Source organism: Phymastichus coffea, unplaced genomic scaffold (genome assembly GCF_024137745.1).
Source record: "Phymastichus coffea isolate CEN01 unplaced genomic scaffold, Cenicafe_Pcof_1.1 PCOF00043, whole genome shotgun sequence".
In the NCBI taxonomy this organism is placed as follows: Eukaryota; Metazoa; Arthropoda; class Insecta; order Hymenoptera; family Eulophidae; genus Phymastichus; species Phymastichus coffea.
This window is the reverse complement of record NW_026706854.1, coordinates 1,301,584-1,321,880: the sequence shown is the minus strand read 5'-3', so window position 1 is coordinate 1,321,880 and position 20,297 is coordinate 1,301,584. Positions and strand designations below refer to the sequence as shown.

The following is a 20,297-nucleotide window of genomic DNA, read 5'->3' as shown; positions in this document are numbered from 1 at the left end:
CGACCTATGGAAAGGCGCGCAAGTGGCTCGAAAAAATGTTTCAGCCCGACTCTATTCGTTGTAGACTTCACCGCTTGATAGACCGAGTGACAATAGCGTGGCATACGGTTTGTCTTGTCTATTTTATTCGGAATCTCGCGAGCGGAATGGATTCGGATTTTTAAGTAATTGCAGAGCCAGCGGTGCGCGCGTTACTTCTTTCCGAGTCAGTCGCTCTGCGGGAGGAATTGCTTTGCGACAACTTCGTTAAGCCTTTATTCCACTCTGTAAACAAATACCTCTGTCGGGTGCACGCGCGCGCGAGATAATTGCACTTTTTTTCAATTAACTCGGAGGTCGCTTGGTGTTTGCAGATGCGCCAGTAGTCTCTCTGTTCCTCTCTCGTCCCTTATCTACGCGCGTTTATTTCGGCCGCTCGTTTTCATTGTTTGTCGAGCGGCGGCAAACGAACGCGCGCCGGGCGCTCGCTCTAATGGAAAAGCAACAGGAGGATTCGTAAATCGATCGTCTATTGTGTTATTATTCATTTTTCAAGGGCATTGTCAGCGGCAAAAGCCAAGTTTTCCTTCGGCAAACTCGGCCCGCAACTTCAATTATCCTTTCGATCGCTCGCGAAATCAGCCGCTAAAAAGCCTTTGGTGCCTCATCATTCCCTGTGTTGCGAGCAATCCTGCACGATATCACCACTGCAAAAAAGCTCTTTTCAGGCCTCTTCTAAAATACTTGCCAGAAAACAATTTCGCGTTCTCTTGATTTTTCTAGAGCTTTTGCGATACACAGCACTCCGAAATGAAAAACTCGGATGCTTATTCACCGCTAGACCCTCATTACGAGGCCATTTCAAAGATTTCGCATTCGAATCCTCCAATTACGTGAAAAACGAGCGAGTAATACAAAGAAGGAATAAACGCAAACGATATCGGCGCCTTCAACAGGTTCCTTTAATATCAGTGACAAGTAGTATTATCCTTAACAAATCAGGCGGTTAATGGTCGGGCTCTCGAGCGAGCGAATAGAACGACCCTAAAGGAAATTCGACGGGGCAAGACGACAAGCAGAGGGAAAGAAACAGGAAAGAGCTATAGCGCGCAACGAAAAAGGGGAGACTTGAACAGCGTACGCGCCTCAAGCAAAGAATATTTATATAAGATTGGCGTATTCAGAAAATACAAAGAGAGACAGGGATTTGTCCGCAGCTGCTTATAGCTGAATTCATACTATGGGCCTGGCTAATGAGATCCCGATAAAAGGAGGGTACGAGAAGTAAACGAATAAATGGTTGAATATCCGTCATTCAATTTGCTGTTGGCTCCAAGGTATAACGATTTAACCAAATTATCGGATGTATCTTGACGCTATATATTTACTTCAATCTCATTTCACGTTGGGCTACTTCAGCTTTTCATTTCGCCTTTGTTTATTTATTGAATTACACATGAAATTTGTATCGAGCGTCATCGTTGCTGCCATCAACTAATAATATCGCTGAGAGTATTACCGACGCCCGCGCGCACGTGTGTCTGGTTATATATGCTTGAGGTATGAGCGTGCGCTTTGTGGAATTAATAACCCGGACGAACCGAAGTCAAGCGGCGATCTTTTTCCCCCCTCGTGTTTTTGCGCAACGTCCATCAACTAATGAATTGACGAAGTTTACTTTAACAGCGAGTTTCTTTGATATTGTAATAAATTACAGCAATTCAAATTGAGCTACTTCTCCAAAATTAGAAGCACTTTTGTTAGTCACTATTAATCAGAAAATTGAATTGGGTTGATCATTTTAATATCAATTAAAGAAAGTTCATCGATAATCAAAATAGTATTAATAAGTACACTTTTATAGATTGATTCTTCATGCACACCTTGAAATATCCGAAACGATTTTTAATAAATAAGGAGCTAATTAAGCATCAATATTTAGTGGTATAAGTCTATTTTCATCAGATCTGAAGTACTCATGACTTTTTAAATTGAACGTTAGAAATAAAGCATTTTTTATACAATTTAAATGCCCAAGCTACAGATTATATTTCCGTATGAAAACTTATTTTGATGAGATTCAATATTCAATGAATTTTCATTCTTAAATATAAACATATTAAAAGTTAAAACATATCCTCTTGCTCAAAACTGAATGCTCAAAACCAATTAAACTTTATAAAGAAGAGTGAACCTTCGAGTTATTTGCCATAAAATTTTCCAAGTAAAGCTTAAAGTGCATTTCCAAACAAAGCAACAAAAAAGAGAGAATCACAGGAAGGTCCGTTCGAAGCCCCCTAGAGAAAAGTATGGTAGGAATGAATGCACGTGCTCTTTCTCTCTCTCTCTCGCTTTTGCTCTCTCTCTCTCTCTCTCTCTTGCCGCGGGGGTCAGCCATAGTGCAAAGTGGGTCAACGCGATAAAGCGGTCAGCCAAGGGGTGAGGCACATCACTGTCAAAACCGAAATCCCGAGCGTTTGCTCGCCGAAAATCTCGTATATGTGCTGTTCTGTCGGAGGGGCCCCTCCGAAGTAATTTTGGATGTTTATTGTTTGGTAGCCTCGGGGGCAAGATGTGACCTTCCTGAAACATACGATCTCGCCAAAGATATATATATATATATATATATATATATATATATATATATATATATATATATATTTATTTATTTAGCTGAGTGTACGGATAGTGAAAAAATTGATATCAAAGTCCAACCCCTCTCCGATCACGCGTACTCGCACACGATATACGAGTAGATGTTATATATGTATAAGCAAGCTTGCGCTCGAAGCAAATGATTCGTCGTAAAGAGAATTTTTGACCCGAGGCTAGGTATTTTCTTTTGAGGTGCCCATAAAGATACGTTTGCCACGTATTACCTTCAGAAAATGGGCTACTGGTCGCCGCGGGCGGCGCTTCTTAATTATTTTATGGACAATCTGCTCGCGAGTGCGCGTGGACCAAATTTAACGCCTAGTGACAATCGCCAACCTGCGCTAACGATGAGTTAGCGTTACGGCCAATAGCGCCGTAGTCGGCCACTTGCGCAAATCGTACACAATGATCGAGGGACGTGACCCCTTTTTCTAGCCCTCCTTTTTCCTCTTTCTCACTTTATTCTCGCGAGAGAACGACAATTTGCCGAGATTCTCAATTGGCGATCTTTATTTTTATCGCGAGCACATTTGTTAGTCTTATTCGTCTATAAAAATTCCTTTGCCAACGATTCACCACGTGTTACGTTTTTGAAATTGGGAATTGCCCAACAAAGTTAGAACGTTCCTAATAGCATAGGCCTCATCAGCACAAGCGCAACTTTTCTGAAGTACATCAAACGCAGCGATAGTCTGAGCACGGTAACTACGTATATGCGAAGATAAGCCGCTAGCGTATCGTTTATGTACTGAACGAAGGACTCACGATGCTGGTGAGAGTTGAGTCCCTATGTGTTCCGCTATAGCGAGAAACGCGCTCATCGATTTACTGTCAAAGCCAGCAGTCGCGATTTTCGATGATAAGCTATGTGCGGGCGATCCTTCATATCTCGTCCCTCTTCCTAAACTCTGCAGGCAGCGTCCCTCTGTTCTGCCTTGAATGGCTTATAAACTGCACGCAAGCCACCTCTCTTTCCATTATCGAGAGCTACATTATCAGCAGTCGTGCATTTTTCTATCACTTATCAAAGTGATACAATTTTACCGTTTATTGTATTTGATATTTATCAATTCGAATTTCGACTTGTGAAATTTTCTCTTTCACTTTGTTTAAAACTGTTGACTCTTTTTCACGGTAAGCCTGGTTAATCGTGTATTTATAATTTCTATTGAAAGTTTTTACAACTCCATAGATTTTTGTCTTCATTGGAAAGCTTAACTTCTTCGTTATACTAGTGCATTGAAATGAAAAGCAGTACTAATTGAGTTCTGGGCGAACTCGTTTTCTGCTTTCATATTTCTTCAGTTTCAATGCCTTACTACTTAATTTTCATAATTGTCGTAACGAAACTGTTTCTCAACTTAAAGTTATGGAAAATATGTACAATTTAGAGATTAATACACTGATAAAAAATTAAGGACGCAGCGAAACATACTTTAATAAAAGTCTTGAATAGCCTAGAGCAGGTAGGAAAGTTTGAATAATTAAATACCCTCTCGACATCTACCTCGGTTGGCAATAGTACTCGCATCAGACGGAACGACGACTTTGATTTTATGCTAGAAGAAGAATGGGGAGGGAGGGCAAAAAAAGGAGAAGAGAATGAAGTAGGGAAGTAAACGCGAGTGAGAGAGAGAGGGAGAGAGAGAGAGAAGATGGTTTTAATATTCAACGTTCACCAGAAATTCGAAATGGCACTTGCTTTATATTCGAGGAAGCTTCCGTCGTGGATAAAAGCTCTGCGCCGCGTCGACTAACTTCAGTTCAACAGCCATTACCAAATACGCAACTTTGCAATGACGCGCAGTGCAATTTCTTCGGGCCGCAATCGGATTCAGACTGTCTTTTTGAACGATCATCGCCCTGCTTCGACTTAATTAGCATTGGTACTTATGTTAATTAGACCTCAGGGTGCCTTGCGAACCATACTACCTTCCTTCGTCCTACCCCTTGCGCACTTACATTTGCGAGGGCGCGACGAACGCCAGCAATCTATAATTAAGATAAGAAACACTTCCTTTCCGACTTCATTTCGTCTAGGATCAGACTCAAGGCCCTTTTCAGGGTTTAGCTCGTGTGCGCTTTTACTTTATCTTTTCCTTTTAATTGTTTATACAATTATGCACTTTAATAATTCGCATGGGAATGATCACAGAGTTTTACCCGATTCAAATATAATTTAGTCCGGTCAATGTGGTATGAATTATTCTCAATCACCTGTTTAGCTACGTCTATTTATTGCATTAGGTTCGCAGATAACTAATCGATTTTCATATTTTACATATACTTCAAAATGGGTCGTACTGAAACTAAATTATTTTTAATCTAATGAGCGATATCAAGTTTACTCACAAGACTTGAAGTGATTTATTGTTGGTTAATGAGTTTACCTATCAATAATCAAATGAATTCACCGAGTAAAATTCATCTGTATCTGTAAGATGATGTTGATTTTGAAGAGGAGATGCATCACGCCAAAAGATTTCGTTATCTCTTTGCTTCGCAGCATCGATTCACGCCACACACGCGGATTCCAAGCACTTGGCTATTGAAATTCCAATTCTTCGCGCGTTACGTGCACTTTCGAGTGTAAGCACGTTCATTCTTTCTTACTCTTTCAATCAGAGTTCCGGCGAGACTAGTCGCAAGCGTCGAGAAAAGGGGGCGGAGAATAGCCGCGCGCGCGCGCGACAAAGGTCCGCCTAGCCGGTGATTGGTTTGACTCGAGTATGACACCACCGCTGTCTGACACACGAGAGACTCGAAGGCAAAGAAGCAAGAAAACGCAAAAGAAAAGAGAAAGTTTAAAAGCCACGAGTGCTAATGGATTGGATGGCAGGTGAACAGAAGAAAGAGAAGAAAAGAGGAAAGAAAACGTCCATCAACAGGATAAATCGGAATTGTGTGCAGCAGTGAAACATTTGCAACGAGTGTGGGGTCTTACTTGTTCGCGGAATAAATGCACAAGTGCGTCAGGCTGGTGTGCGCGCGATAAAATGCAAAGTGACGATAAATTTGTGGGAGAAGGCGCAAACAATAAAGAGTAGCTAGAGTCAGAAAAAGAGGGTGGGGTCGGCGGGCTGGGTGAAAGAGTTTTGCATGGTAACACAGTCTTACCGCCACCACTGCTAGCGTCAGCTTGTGAATTGTCAAGTGCCTGGATCTCCATTTTTCGCAGGAGCTTCGTCGTGCCGCCGACAGTTATCGCGGTAGCGGTGGTAGTCGACCTTCCTGCACAACAAACACCACATACCGCATGTCCATCAACTAAGCATAGATACGCACTCACTATCTATCTCTTCTTTATCTTTCAGTCCACATATAAAAACACCACTGTTGTTTGTGTGAAATTTCAAGCAAATAAAAACTGAACTAAATTTCTAAAAGATCAATGCGTGCGTGACATTTTTTTATTCGCTTGTAACATACGATGACGCTGTGATAAATGCTTTCCACGTGTATTGAGTTTACAGCATATGTATCGAAATTGATCAGTTTTACAAATCGACTGCGGAAGTCAGTAGCTAGCTCCATCGATCACGCGAGTCACCTGCTAGTCGTTTCATGGATTTCCTCGGCTCTTAAAGTCGACAGATTTCGCTAACCGATAGCCCGACTGAGAATAAATGAAATCCCCCCCCCCCCCCCTCCTGTCTATTTATTCTCAGCTCAACGACGTTTCTTTTAACCGTTTCAAGTTGTACCTCTCAGAAGTTAATGAAAAAGCATTAATCAAAAGCTCAGCTTTTTCGCTTTCGTCATTGTTTGCTAGGTGAGCAATAAATTATATGTTAATCGAAAAATCGTTAAGAACTTATTTACATATTCAATAATTCTTCGATTATCAATGAATTAGTAATAATTGAATTTCACGAATTAGTTCGATTATTCAACATCCAGAGTAAAATACACAAATATCAAGCGAACGTCGTATGCTCAGTGCATAAAAATAAGTGCTTTTATAAAAAAAAGCTCATGCAATGATCCATTTATGCGGTGTACTTAGTTACTGTTGAGATGACTTATAAAAGTTTCATGAACCATTGTATATTGATGATGACTAATTTCGTTATATGGAATTCAGAAAGTCAACTTACCCGGAGGGTAATGAACAATTTTCTTGGTAGCGTTGTAGTTAACAGCGGGAATGCCAAGTATGCAGTTAATAACAACGGAATCCGGAAGATCGTCATCTTCAAGTGTAAGATAAGAGACGATGTCGTAATGTCCATCCTCTGTTTCCGTAATCAAGGGCCTCGGTGATTGTATTTCCGGGTAACCTCTGCAATAAAATTTATATGGTTAATGTTTCTCGCGCAAATTCACAACTCCACGCTTGAGAGAGAAAGAGAGAGACAGAGACAGAGACAGAGAGAGTAAGAGAGAGACAAAGGGAGACAGAGAGAGAACGCACGAGAGCGAGTTCTTAATAGTTATGAGCTCTTTACTGGTAGAATAACGACTGGGACGCGGCGCACTCGAATTAGCAAGTTGCAGATGCTGTTTTGATACTGGCAAACCGCAACTAACTTTGCTCGTGAGTTCCTGCACTAGCTGCGCGCTACCATACGTTCTAGCGCGATTTTACGAGGGCGTTGCCGAAAAGTTGATACACCGTGCTTCCATTTTGGAACGCTATAAAATTGAAATTGCCTGTCTACAAAATGACGGTGGTAAGATTGACGCTTCTTTTTTTTTCATTGCTACAAAAGTAAATCTAAATTTTGAACTTTATTAGCGAAAGAAAAAACATTGTATTTTTTCTCTCGTCCGAGACGGTATGAAAATGAAGTTTTATAAAAAAAAGTGTGTTTGAAACCGATATTGGGTTTTTTTGTTTCTTTAGCAATGACTTAACGAAACTCATTCCAATCAATGCCAATGTAGTGAAAGAAACGAGCAAGGTAAAAAAGAAAACGTTAGCTTAGGCGTCAATTTTATTGCGAACAGGTGTTTCCGTATAGCAGCGCATGTAAACGACACGTTGTCGCTCTCCGTCTCTCTTTTACTCTTCCTCACTATCTTCTTTTTTTTACACTTTCTTCACGTACTCGACAGTGATGTCGAGAGTTGGCTTAGGATAGAGCCCCAACGCCTGACAAGTCACTTCAACACCATCATCGCCGTCGTAACTCATTTTCGTATGCCATAATTTGAACTCCTCTTCCCTGCCGGTCGCTGTAATGAGTAATAAGATAAATTATTAGTTTGGTAAGAGCATGCTGTCGATGCAAACAATGTGTGAATAATCTAGAGGGTTAATTGGAGTTCAAGTAGTTATATCAAAATTTAGTCAGACATCGCCACTGCATACTCTATTTTACTTCAAGTGTTCATGGTATATACCCATCATGTGCGAGATAACGCGCGTCGTTATGGCTATTTTCCAGCTGATAACAATCAGCTGGCCTTCAAATGTTTTGTATCCAACAGGTCTGGGGAAAAGTTAACACGTATGTTGTCTCGGACAACGCGCAGGTGGCCAGACAGGTTTGAAAAAGCCCAACACGTGTGTCGTCGCGGGCGCGTAGACTCATCAGGAGGGGTTACTTTCTCTGCGCTGATTGGACCCAAGACAGGGTTCTGGGGGTCAGCGCGTTATTCCCCTCCTTCCCTATAAGCGAGCAGGGGATAGGACTGGGACAGTTTCTTGATGAAATCCAGTCGCACAGGCCAGTCCTCTCGACTGTATACTTTTCCACGTTAGAATACTATTGTATTTCAAAGTCGTAGACGCCGTGCTTGTAATCGACAGCACTTTCTATACTGTTACGATCATGTGTAGGTGTATGTATGTTGAAAGTGTTTTTTACTTTCTGTTGTAAATTATGCTTCTAGCGCTATGTTCGTGCGGAACGTCGATTGCGGACATCATGAGTTGTACCACCTGGCGAACCGGCGGTGCTGCACCAAGGATTACGGCATATCCGGTCTAGCTGATGGTAGGCGCAATGCGCTCTGAGGTGCCTCCGCCTCCGGGGCATTCCTGCCCAATCGGCGATAGAGCGGCCTACCTCACTTGAGGGGCAGTATAGTGGGGGCCGTGATCAAGACATTGGCAGCTTGATAATCATTTGTAGATTTACACGCCCTGTCCAACGTTAGCAACATCGCGAATTTACAATCTAAACATGAAGCATCAAGACGAACATTTTTTAATAAGAACAAGAAACTATATACTTCCGGTGGAAAGGTATTTTTTAATTTTCACAAATGATTATTCGCTTGTTTCTTAAACAAGCGAATAATAAATTAAACTTAAATTAAACAGCGGAATGCTGAAATTTTCACAAAACTGCAACGCTTATTCAAGTGCTGTTTTAGAAAGGAATAAATGTTTGTCGATTTGCAAAGCACCGTTGGCTAGTTGTATTATACGAAAAATTTGAAACTGTTACTAGAAGTGTCTTCCTCTCCTAGCGGCGCGTCAGAACCATTATGCGGCCCCGACGGAGCAGCGAGAATTCATTTATCGCGCGCGCGAGCGCGAACAACGCCTTCCGCGTTCATCTACTTTTCCCGGAGGAACGAGCATTTAGCGCCAACGTTACAGTTCCTCTTCCCATCTCGGTACGCTGCTTGTCTTCTTCTTTTTTTTTATTCTTTCTGCTCGCAGGCGTGATCAAGATCAACAGACGGTATTATTACGCGCCCTTCCTTTGCTTCCTTCTCGCTCGCACTTTCGGTGATGTATTTTTTCGCGCCGAGCAGTCATTAGGTGATGAAAATCGGTCGGCACGGCCCGAGACATCGTCGCATTTAAAAGATGTTTCGTCTACCCCTTAATGGCTGCTTTCCTCTTAAAAATCTCGGGAAAAAAATGAGAAGAAAAGCGAGATTGCTGTTATTCATGGACTACTGTCATATTACTACGGAGTGCAAACACCAGTCATACCAATACTTTTATAGATAAAAAAAATCAGCGAAGTACGATTTTCGAGAAAGGTATGTTATTTTTGCTTTGTTTTGCTAGTAGATTAAAATGTGAAGTCAGCAGACCACGAACGTACGAGGTTGACGCGTCGATTTTATTGCGAGTGCGTGTACATTGGCGAAGCGGAACTCAAGCCCAGACGACCAATCGTATTTCAAAATAACGCACGTTGCCTGATAACGGTGCGTTTGCCATGCTGCTCTCAAATGTACACACGCACGCACATACGCGCGCGCGAGCGCAGGCTGCACGTAACTGCATCGCTGAGCTGACCTTTGCAGAGTTATGTGTGTACAGGGCTGATTGCTGAAATATTGCTGTTTTTCCGGCTTGCGCTATTGACGGAACCAGAACGCTCCTTCTACACACTTTTGCTTCGATACAAACAAATAATACTTTTCATGCCGTTTCAAATTCAAATACCTCTTTTGGAACGAGGGTTGAAATTTACGGAATTATTTGATTTTCAGTTAAAATTTTGTAAATTTCAGCGGAATTTGAGGTCCTTTATGCTCACTTGTGCAAAGATGCCCGTCAGACATATCCATTAATTTGTCGGCACATCGAGTTACAAAATGTGAATTGAATGATACCAGTTCTTTCAGATAGCAACATTTTTAAACGAGCAAAGTAAAATAAAGTAAAGTCTAATTGAATCGAAATCTTAATTCGTGTGAATTGTAAATAATAAAGTGTCCTGATCACAGTGTATATGTATCAAAATGTCACTTTCCGAAGCCAACTCACGCGAGCGACTAAACGTTCCATATCGAGCAATTTATATAAACAAACATAACACTCGTTTGCGTAGGCAGCTTGTGCAAACTCGCGTAAAACGGCGATAGTTATGTCGACAACGAAATGAATCAATTGGAGAGAGGTCGCCGTAGTGCGCACAGAGAGAGCTGCTACTGTCCTCTGCGTAAACTTTCCCGGAACGCTCGACTTCCGCGGTTTGCGGCGACGCCAAGTTCCGTTTACCTGCAGAGAGACAGAGAGAGAGAGAGAGAGAGAGAGAGAGAGAGAGAGAGAGAGAGGGAGGGAGAGAGACACCGCTATTTCTACGCGCGGACGCGCTGCGTTAACTCGAGGCTGACACAGTTTCTCTTTTTATCCAAAGCTCACCCTGTCTCCTCCTTCCTGGCGCTGAAATTGATTAATTTAAAGTGAGCAGCGACCACTAAATGAGATTAAAAGAAAATCGTTTGTGGAAATCACAGGTCAGCGGTTGTATCCGTCGCATTGCTTGTAACGTGCGACTGACAGGTGTGATCGGGAAAAAGGAAAAAGTGAAAGGAATTTTAGCAAATGGATTGTACGAGACTCAGAGAACAAATGAAAATACTCTTTCGACAATAATGGCATGAAATTGAGCATTTTTATATGAGTCAATAAGAATTAACGAGTGCCTTATTTAATTTAAATTGTAACTAAACAAAAAAGGCTGATTTTATCTATCAAGCTGCCTGAAGTCATGAGCTTTGATTGAAAAATCGATAAAGACACGGGTAGAAAGAAAGAACAATAGTATTAATAGACGCTGCAGCAATTGATTGATCATAGGCCATAACGCTTGTCGATTTTACGAATTCGGTAAGCGTCATATCGATAAACGAACGGCTCGACATTTTGGCGCTTAATCAATTCTCGTAATAACAGCAACGATAGAGAGGGAGAAAAAAGTCTAACAGAACGTTATCGGCTATTTCCACCTTGTCGCTTGCAAAGACAAAAAGCCGTTCTGTCTCTCTCACTCAAGGATTTTTCCGCTCCTCTAGCTTGCGAACTAATTAATCTTTCGCAGCTGCCTTTTGTACTACGTTGGCGATCCTCGCTCAACACGATTAGATTCTTTTGTCGGTTTACGCGAGGACTTAAAATGTAAATTGCACGATTTTAAGTTATCTTTTTATTCAGCTTCGTTTCTTTTCGCCTTTATCTCTTTGTCTCTCTCTCTCTCTCTGTCTGTCTGTCTCTCTCTCTCTCTCTCTCTCTCTCTCTCCCTCTCGCTCTCGTTCCTTCGGTTTCCACCATTAGCACATCAATTTTGCACAAGCCATCTTATCGGCGCTTGTAACGCTCGCGGGCCTTCATTAGCAATCGAACTACATCGCTTGTGCGACCGTGTCGAACTGTTGAACTGCGTAATTATTTTATCCGGCTTGCGGCTTGCACACTGTAGCTCTCTCTATCGCTGTATTTCTACTTGTTTAACAATGCCTCGCTTTTCGCTTGTTCCACATACCACATTAATGCAGTTTTTTTGCGTTTTGCGATCAAAGAGCATCAAGAATGCTGTAAAAATTTGTTCACCATTCGCAAACAAATTTTTGTTTTTTCAGTGTTGGTTTTTATAAGCGCTTCTGAAAATTGCAGGTTAAATTGTTATTCCAGATAATCACATTCTTAATATTCTAAATATTCACGAATAAATAAATATTTCTTAATCGGCCTCATCTGTGTTGCAATTTTTTATTTTTTCTCTTCCCTTTCTGACATCGCGCTTTTCTTCTGTTCTTGATTTGTGCCTTTAGGTTATTAAACTTAAATTTATAGTTGACCGGTCCAGTATCACTGTGTTAAGACACGACCACCCAAAAAGTTTATTACCGATCACTTGAGTGCCACGAAAATGCCGCGCAACCAAATGTTTTTTCGTTTTGTTTTCCTTTTTATTCTATCTCGGATCATCCTTTGCGAAGTCGTAAAATTGTAAGCTGACTAGCGAGCAAATGAAGAGTCAAGAAAACTCTCTAAAAACATTCTCAGAAGCGCAATTGGGAAATTATTTTTAGTTAAAACGTAATATGATTGAAATTTTGCTACGTCGTCTACATTTGTTGTAGGTCATCTTGCGACATGTAATCTAATAGTCACTAAAATTCCTACCGTTATCGACTTGTAAATCGGAGGACACAGCTGCGACACTAAGGCAATACATAAAGCTATAAGCTTGATGTTAAGCAAAACCGTACGTTTGAGAGAACCACATCAGTGTAATGAGTATGTGATCTTGTACGAGGAGTGTGCACTGAGACGAACTGAGCCTTTCAATTTCGATTTGATCGAAGCATTAGAAACAATAGTAGAGCAAATGATTTTAAACTGAAATGTTATAGTTGTAAAATGTTACAGAATTTACTCGAGTATCATCATTTGCATTAGCATCGTTTCATTTATCAATATAACCCGTTACATTTAAGTAATTAATATAACGCTATCGCTTATGCAAGCTCTCATAGTGTATTTACGTCGCTAAAACTTAATATCTAAGTTCGCTGTGAAAGTCGGACTGATCAGGAGATATACTTTCGAAACTAACTATCAACGATAGAAACTGAGCTTTTATCAATCTACCCTTTTGAGTCATAGATCAGCGTGATCGAAACGAATTGATTTGGACCCGATAATAGCGTGATCTTTGCATTTATCATGAGCCATAAATTGACGCGATCTAAGCGTTCGATACGGGCCACACAGGCCATCACGATCAAAGCTTATATATCGGTTCAAGCCATTGTCGGCATGAATTTAACCAATCACATGCTAGCGCGAGGAGTGGTATAGCGAGGTTAAAATGGGTCATTAGTAAAACGCCAAAGGGCCAACGCCTACGACCCTTAGGCCTAGAGTGGGAAAGCTTTAGTAGCTCAGTCGACGCAGTGGCAAGCTCTAACAGATCAGCTCCACGAGATCAACCAAGTACCACCTCCCTTAGTAACTAAGAGTATCTATTCATTGTATTTCTTTATTCTCCGCCGTTAAATATTTAATTTTACTGGCGTTGCATTGATAATTAAAGCGTGTGCGTTTGAAGCTCTTTAAACTCGATTTTGATGATCTGTGCATCTAACTTGTTATATCCGATTTAGCTTGTGAAATGAGTTCAATTTATTTGTTTGGTGTCAGCTGTCATGTGTGTGTGTTCATTAATAAATACAAATCTTATTTCTACTAACAACAATCGCTTTACTTTCACCTCGTCCCGAACAACCGTATTTTGTCACATTCATTCAACATAATTCAAGTGAAAAACATGTATGTGATTCATTTGCTAGCAATGAATCATATAAGAGAAACTTGAAGTATTTATAAAATATGTATTGAAAGGGTGTGTATTACAGGGAGCTAGGAATCGACAGTGCCCCATACGATTTTTAATAAAAATAATAAATAAAAAATCGGAAGACTTATTAATACTCACAATAAACAGTCATCGCTCGTTTTTCCGAGACTTCATCTTCAAAGGTCGATATCTGGCACGTGTAATTGCCAGTCAAGTCGATATCCGGACTACGAAGCTTCATCGCTCGGTACATTTTGGTCCTATTATCACTAGCCTTGTAGTGTAGATCGATGTACTTTAAGACAGGAGCGACAGCTTGTGGTGGACCACCGTAGATCCACTGGTAGACGAGATCCATCTCATTAAGATACCATTTGACTACAAGGCCTTTAATCGAGGTGTTTTGGAGGTCATAATCGCAATCAAGTATGACAAAGTCCTCCTCAACTTTCACAGTGGCTGGAATATCAACTTCTTTGATGACCAATAGTTGTGAGTCTGTGAACAAGTGAACAAGGCTGTTTTATTCGAGGAATTTATGGCTGTGGCCGTACGCGCAAATAAATTACTTCGACTCGCTAGTCGTCGACAGACTCTCAGGCCATTTCAAATCGGAAACTTTAAAAATGTGTAGATCTTGCTCTTACTTTCTTTAATCCTCCTGATGTTTAGACAAATGTTCCCATCTATTAAACCCTTCATTTTGATTCTATTTGTAAATGTTTTGCTGCTACTTTGTTTGTTTTATACCTTGATTTCATTATACCTAGGTAGCATTCTCTCTATCTTAATTTCTTTATACATTTTCAATTCACCGCTATAAATATTTTATGCAATCCTATCGCTGTAATATAAAGAAATAGCTGTAACTTTAATAATTGAAAGAGAATGATATAAGAATGAAAGTGTAATGTTGCGTAAACAACAACGCAAAGGATCAGTACGAGTAAAGATATATGTTTATTTGTATTACGACGTTTTGGAGATACAATTGATCTTCCTTTTCAGATATATAACCGGAACATTCAACAATTCCATAAAAAGAGAAAATTTCTATCGTGGGGTTTGAATTTATACATTGAGATTACAGACAATAAATCCATGTATACAACAGGCGAGATGTGGCAATCTTTCACGAGCAGATCTCATTGAAAATATTACTCTTTAAAATATGTCGATTTGATTATTGATAGTCAAAAAATGTATCCTGCAAGATTATTTAAATTTTTATTTTTAAAGCATCGCCACCTATCACCTCAAAGAAAAGCATGTAGAGAAAAAACGGGATATGTTTTTTTAATTTTTGAAGATTGTCATCATATGTGGAAACACACTTTGGTTCACTCGACGTTTCCGTGATATATGTAACTCAATACATACCAAATTTTGCGTTTACACACGAAAATCGGAATTATTCTGGCTCAAGCATAAAATCAATGTCAAAAGGCAATGCGGATGTACGCGCGAGCTCTGATAGATGAGATCGCGTATATACGTACGCTTGCGCTACATTTATCGCGCTTCCGTCCGGCTGAACGATATTCGCTTACAATGGTGTATTCTGGCTAAGGGAGAGGGATAGCTATTTTTTTTGCTCCCTCTCTTTTGACGGATTTGCGGCCTTTGATTTGTTAGATCCGGCTGTGCGTGTGTTTTTTCTACACGGGTTGCGAAAAAAAGTTTTATTTTCGTTCTCTCGACAAATCAAATGATTTTACTTGTCAAAACAGTCGTGAAATTCGATTGAAAAGTTGTGCGATTAATGTTAAAAATATTCACGGGAATTCATTATCATCAGCGAGCTTTTTCTGAAAAAAGGAAAAAATGGGGAACAAAGGTGATCTATCGATAGCAGTGAGCTGAGGCACGAAATATAGAGGCAGTAGCTCTCACGAAAGCGCTTTTAATACAGGTAGCCATTGAGGAAGGGTCAACGGAGGAAGAGAGAGAGAGAGAGAGAGAGAGAGAGAGAGTGCGCGCGCGATTAGCAAACGCTGGCGGCCGTGTAGGTGTCGGCGCTGATTAAGTTGGCCGCATGCAAATCGCCGCTCGTTGTATATATTTCAAACGGTCGGGGGTAGCTGCCGCCAGATAAAGAGCCCCTCGGCTAAACGATGGCGAACTACCACGCGCGCCCACGACTACCTGCCCCTTGCCTCCTCGTCTAATTAGCCGCGATTTATCATAATTGAGCGGCCCCCACATCGAGATTGCCATCGAGACGCGCTAAATACTCCACGATGAGATGATTTATATATTCATTTGGCTTCTACCGTCTCGCTTCTTGAATGTTCTCCACCTCTAAGTTTGCCTTGTTTCTCACTTTCTTTTTTGCTCGCTGCAAAACAGACCTGATGTCGGGCAAAAACTCAAAGGCTTCTGCGTGTGCCCGCCTCAAAGCAATGCCCCGCGCACAGCCTACTGCTTTGCAAAATACTTTTGTGCGCGTGGCCGCGCGGCTTTGATGTGTACGGGAAAAATGTTTTTTCCTTTTTTTTCTCTCCTTTACTCTTCAGGATTACTTAACTTAATGAGCGTTCAATTAAATGTAGTCGGGTTTTTCCATATTTATACGTTTTTTTTTATTACAGAACTTTAAAGTGATTTTGTTTTTCTTTTAAAAATTTCTCTTTTATCATGTTTGAGTAATGGAAATTTTCAACTAATTTTTTTTAATGGAATCGCTTCCTGCACTCTAGATAATTTAATTTTGTTAGTATTCATTAACTTGAAGTACTAAAAATATATAATTTCACTAGAATGAAAATATCTAATTTTAGTGACACTACAGAAAACATTTGTGTTGAATAAGTTACTGTACAAGTAGCTTCATTTAGGTCGTATAATTCTTATTTTATTTATAGAAAAAATAGCTCTCGTAAGGAATTCTTCAAAAATCTTGTCTCTCCTAAAATGAAAAATCTACATTACTTCTAGCATCAAGATGAAAGCGTAGTGAAGTTGAAGTTAGGAGAAAGTTGCGCATTATATATCGAAGGTTTGATCATAATATCGTTACGCAGAGCTAAAAGGAGAATATGACCGATACTTAACGCGCATTATCGGCATCCCCGCAATAGTATTATACGGTCTCCTCCTAACTTTTGGCCTGGTAGAGCTTGGTAACTGAACTGTGCAAAGTGAGCGCGTAGCTGGCAATTTATCGAGTGACCGCTCGCTAATAAGGCACCTCAAATGGATTTGCGAGCGCGTTCACTTCCGCTCACGTCCTATGCACGTTTCCGGCTGGTATCCTGTCGGCTGTCACGCGATCGAAGGGTAAGCCCGATTCTTCTCCAATAATAGCTATGTGTACTGATGTGCGAACGTGTGTGCGTGTGTGTAAAAGAAAAAATGCAAAAGACAAAGAGAGAGTAAGCATTGAAATCGTCATAGGCCGTGCTATAATCGACGATGCTGTCAACTCTTCTTTCCACCTTGCTCGTCATTCTTAAAGCCATAGGTGCCACATCGACAGTCTGTCAATCACTTATGCCAGCATGCGGAAAATTGCATTATTCAGAGGCGGCGGTATAATCGTAGGCACTCATGGACTATGCTTACAGAATTTATTTCATAAACTTTGGTAAAATTGTGTGACGGAGAGATAAATATTGACTAGACTGATTATTAATCGATGGGTTAGTTTGGTTCATGATCGTCATCGACATGATGATAATTGATTGATATTCAATAGCAATCAACATTAAACATTTACTACCAGTAATAATTATAAGAATTGATGGGCTACTAGTAGGACTAAAAATAATAGGCGGAAAAGGAATATTCTCGAGCTACTTTAGGTGGTGATAATGGATGATGAATGTACATAAAGGCTATTAATGTAGGTTGGAATATATACATGTAGAGAGAGAGAGAGAGGGAGAAAGTTGCAAGTACGAGACTTTCCATTATATGATATAATGCTCTAGCTACCGCAATTTTCACGAATTTTCACCGCTCACCTAATTGATTGCTGTAGAAGAATGAGCGTAATAAAAGCCAAGTGACCTAACAACTCATTAAGTCGTAATAACCTTATATTTGCTAACTAACCATTGGACCACGAACAAGAAAAGTACGTGCGAGCGAACGTATGAAAAAAGAACGACGTACAGGAGACTAGTCGAAAAAGGCATGGGAGAGAAAAAGAAACGCTAAGGCAACTTCATTGTGGTAATATCCATAAATTTGCGGTGAATCCAATTTATTATCTAGAATCGATTACGCCACGGTCGGTTGCTACTACTTTGAAAAGAAAAAAGTGGTGCGAAACCAAAAGAATGCGTGAAGCAAGAGTAACCGCGAATAAATCGGCACAGAGACACGTCGCGAATACTTCAATTGATTATTTCGAGCGATAAAAAAAAGAAAAGAAATAGAAAGAAAAAGCGAGCAGCGATCGTATTCAATCCTTTTTCTGGAAGCTCAAGCGCGAAAATGGCGTACGGAATGAGCTTGCAAGCTCTTTGCGGACAATCCGCCATACCGATATAAACTGTCAGCAAAATAAAAGAAGAGAAAAAAAAGGAGGACGAGATAAACGGGGTGGCGTGCGGAAAATGAGATAGCCAGGCAAAATTGGCCGAAGGAATGCACAATGAATGGAGAACGCGGAGGAAAACAGGAGGATGTAGTTGAGGGGCGGGTAGGGCACGTGGATCTCGGTAGCTCGTTGTTGCGGAAAATTGCAGCGACTTTTCGCGGTTGCCTCGAATATTGAGCTGCGCCCAGCACAATACACATATATCCACGCGTATCGTAATGACTCTCTTTTTAGAATGCTTTTATTGTCTGATCCTGCTCGACGCCACACCATCACCGTCGCCCGTCTCGGGACGGCAGGGCGGGCAGAAGTGCTGCGCTTGCGGCTGAATATTAACGAGAAAAATCGTTTGCCTTCCATGCGCAAGCCAGCGCTAAAAGCCTTGTTTCCCTTCTCGGAAGTCTTCATGTGGAGGCTATTCCATTTTCCAATCGATCTTTGATATGTGTGGAGCACTGATTGCTCTCGGGCGGCGAGAATGCAGAACAAAATTTTAAAAAGCTCATTGCGGAAAAGCTTTCGTCCGCAATAACGATTTCCAATGATTGCCTAGAAATATATGCTTGATTGAATTTTCGTTTTAACCATATGAAAATGCATCGCGTTATGAACGGAAAGTTACTTCGAATCAATGAATTCACATTTCGATGAATAACTTTCGCGATCTCTACATTTAGAAGGAAAAGTGTTTTTTTTTAATTTCAAAGACCTCCTTAGAAACCGCGGCGCTTGTATGATTCAAGAGTCTAGACACCGAAGATGATAGATAAAAATGGGGGGAAAAAAGAAACTGGCTAGTCGGAAGGTGGCGGTGGGCAAGGAAAGAATAAAAGAAAAAAGCTTGATGAGATGGCGGAGAGGGAGGGGTCAGTTCTATTTCTCAAAGAGGGTAAGTCGAGGCGGTGGCGTAATGAGTTTCGGCTATCCGGTATCACGGTCCCCCCGTCTCGAACTAATTTCTAACAAAGTTCGCTGATCCCAACGAAGACGGCGGCCGCGCCAACGGCGACGAAGAAGACGACCTTGCCTGCCTGCCGGGAAAGAGCCTCGGCGAAGAACTAGAAATCAAAGTTTTCCCAAGCGCGCTGCGCTTACTTTTCGATTAGCTTCAGCTCTTGGCTTCGTTTGAGCATGGATTTGTAACTAATCTCTACTAAACTTCTTTTTCATCTAGCGCTAATCTTTCGTTCCGAAATTCGATCTGCCAATTGAATGTACACAAAATAAACGAATCAAGACTTATTTATTTGTATATAGAGTACCAACGTATGCGCACCTGCTTGTTACCCTCAACGATTTCATCTCTGTTGCACGAACAATCGCTCGAAAATAAGATTATTCAGTCTCTTTTTTTCCAAACTTCAAATTATAACGTTGGTAACTACATATACTTGTATAAACTCATATATCATTTTATACATAATAAATATGAGACCGCGGTTGGTGGTATGTGCATATGTAGGCGGTTAGCGGTATTCGAGCGCGCGTTCGTTTGCGCTTCATTATCTAGCTGATCAAAGTAACCGTGCTCTATCTAATCATCTGGATTAACGAAACTTGATTAGTCTATTGGTTGTAACAATGATGTATATAATTAAGTACTTCTGATTTTCATTTTATATAGAGCATTATTCTTAAATAAATAGCTATTTCAAGGATTATCTATAAGGGTGTATGCGGGTCGAAAAAAGGCTAAAATTTGGAAAAATTAAAAGAATTTTTTTTTCATATTTGAATTTATTAACTACTATAGATATCATATGAAAAGTTTTAGGAGTGGAAGAATTTTTTTTTCTATGAAAAAATTTTAGGTGAACTCAAATTGATATAAGTGATTAATTTTCAAAGATATTTTTACAAGCTTTTTGTTTTTATAAATATTTGAATATTCAACATCTGTTAATACTTTTTCTTGAAATCTGTCATACGGTTAGAGGTAGTATTGATATTATCTCATTCTTTTTTCATAAAATGTGTAAAAATTGATGAAAAATAATAACTTTTTAACAGTTTTAAATTGACAATTGAATATCTTCTGATCATTTCTGCGTACTGAAAAGTTATATGACAGATCCTTAGTACTCGTATTACTTTTTCAGAAAATTTTTGGATGGAGT

At 40.3% G+C, this 20,297-nt stretch overlaps 1 protein-coding gene across 2 annotated transcripts in view; it reads right to left on the bottom strand.

The window, feature by feature from the left end:
- Positions 1-20,297, bottom strand: part of LOC131664192 (uncharacterized) — a 55,789-nt gene that overhangs the window by 15,365 nt on the left and 20,127 nt on the right. Inside the window, exons 2-5 of one of the 2 annotated variants that reach the window (XM_058935090.1) lie at positions 13,773-14,132; positions 7,686-7,812; positions 6,732-6,916; positions 5,752-5,865 (exon numbers count right to left, since the gene is read on the bottom strand). In XM_058935090.1, the coding sequence (XP_058791073.1) occupies positions 5,752-5,865; positions 6,732-6,916; positions 7,686-7,812; positions 13,773-14,132 (786 nt within the window). The remainder of the gene's footprint in view (positions 1-5,751; positions 5,866-6,731; positions 6,917-7,685; positions 7,813-13,772; positions 14,133-20,297) is intronic. The other variant, XM_058935092.1, reaches the window with a different exon arrangement.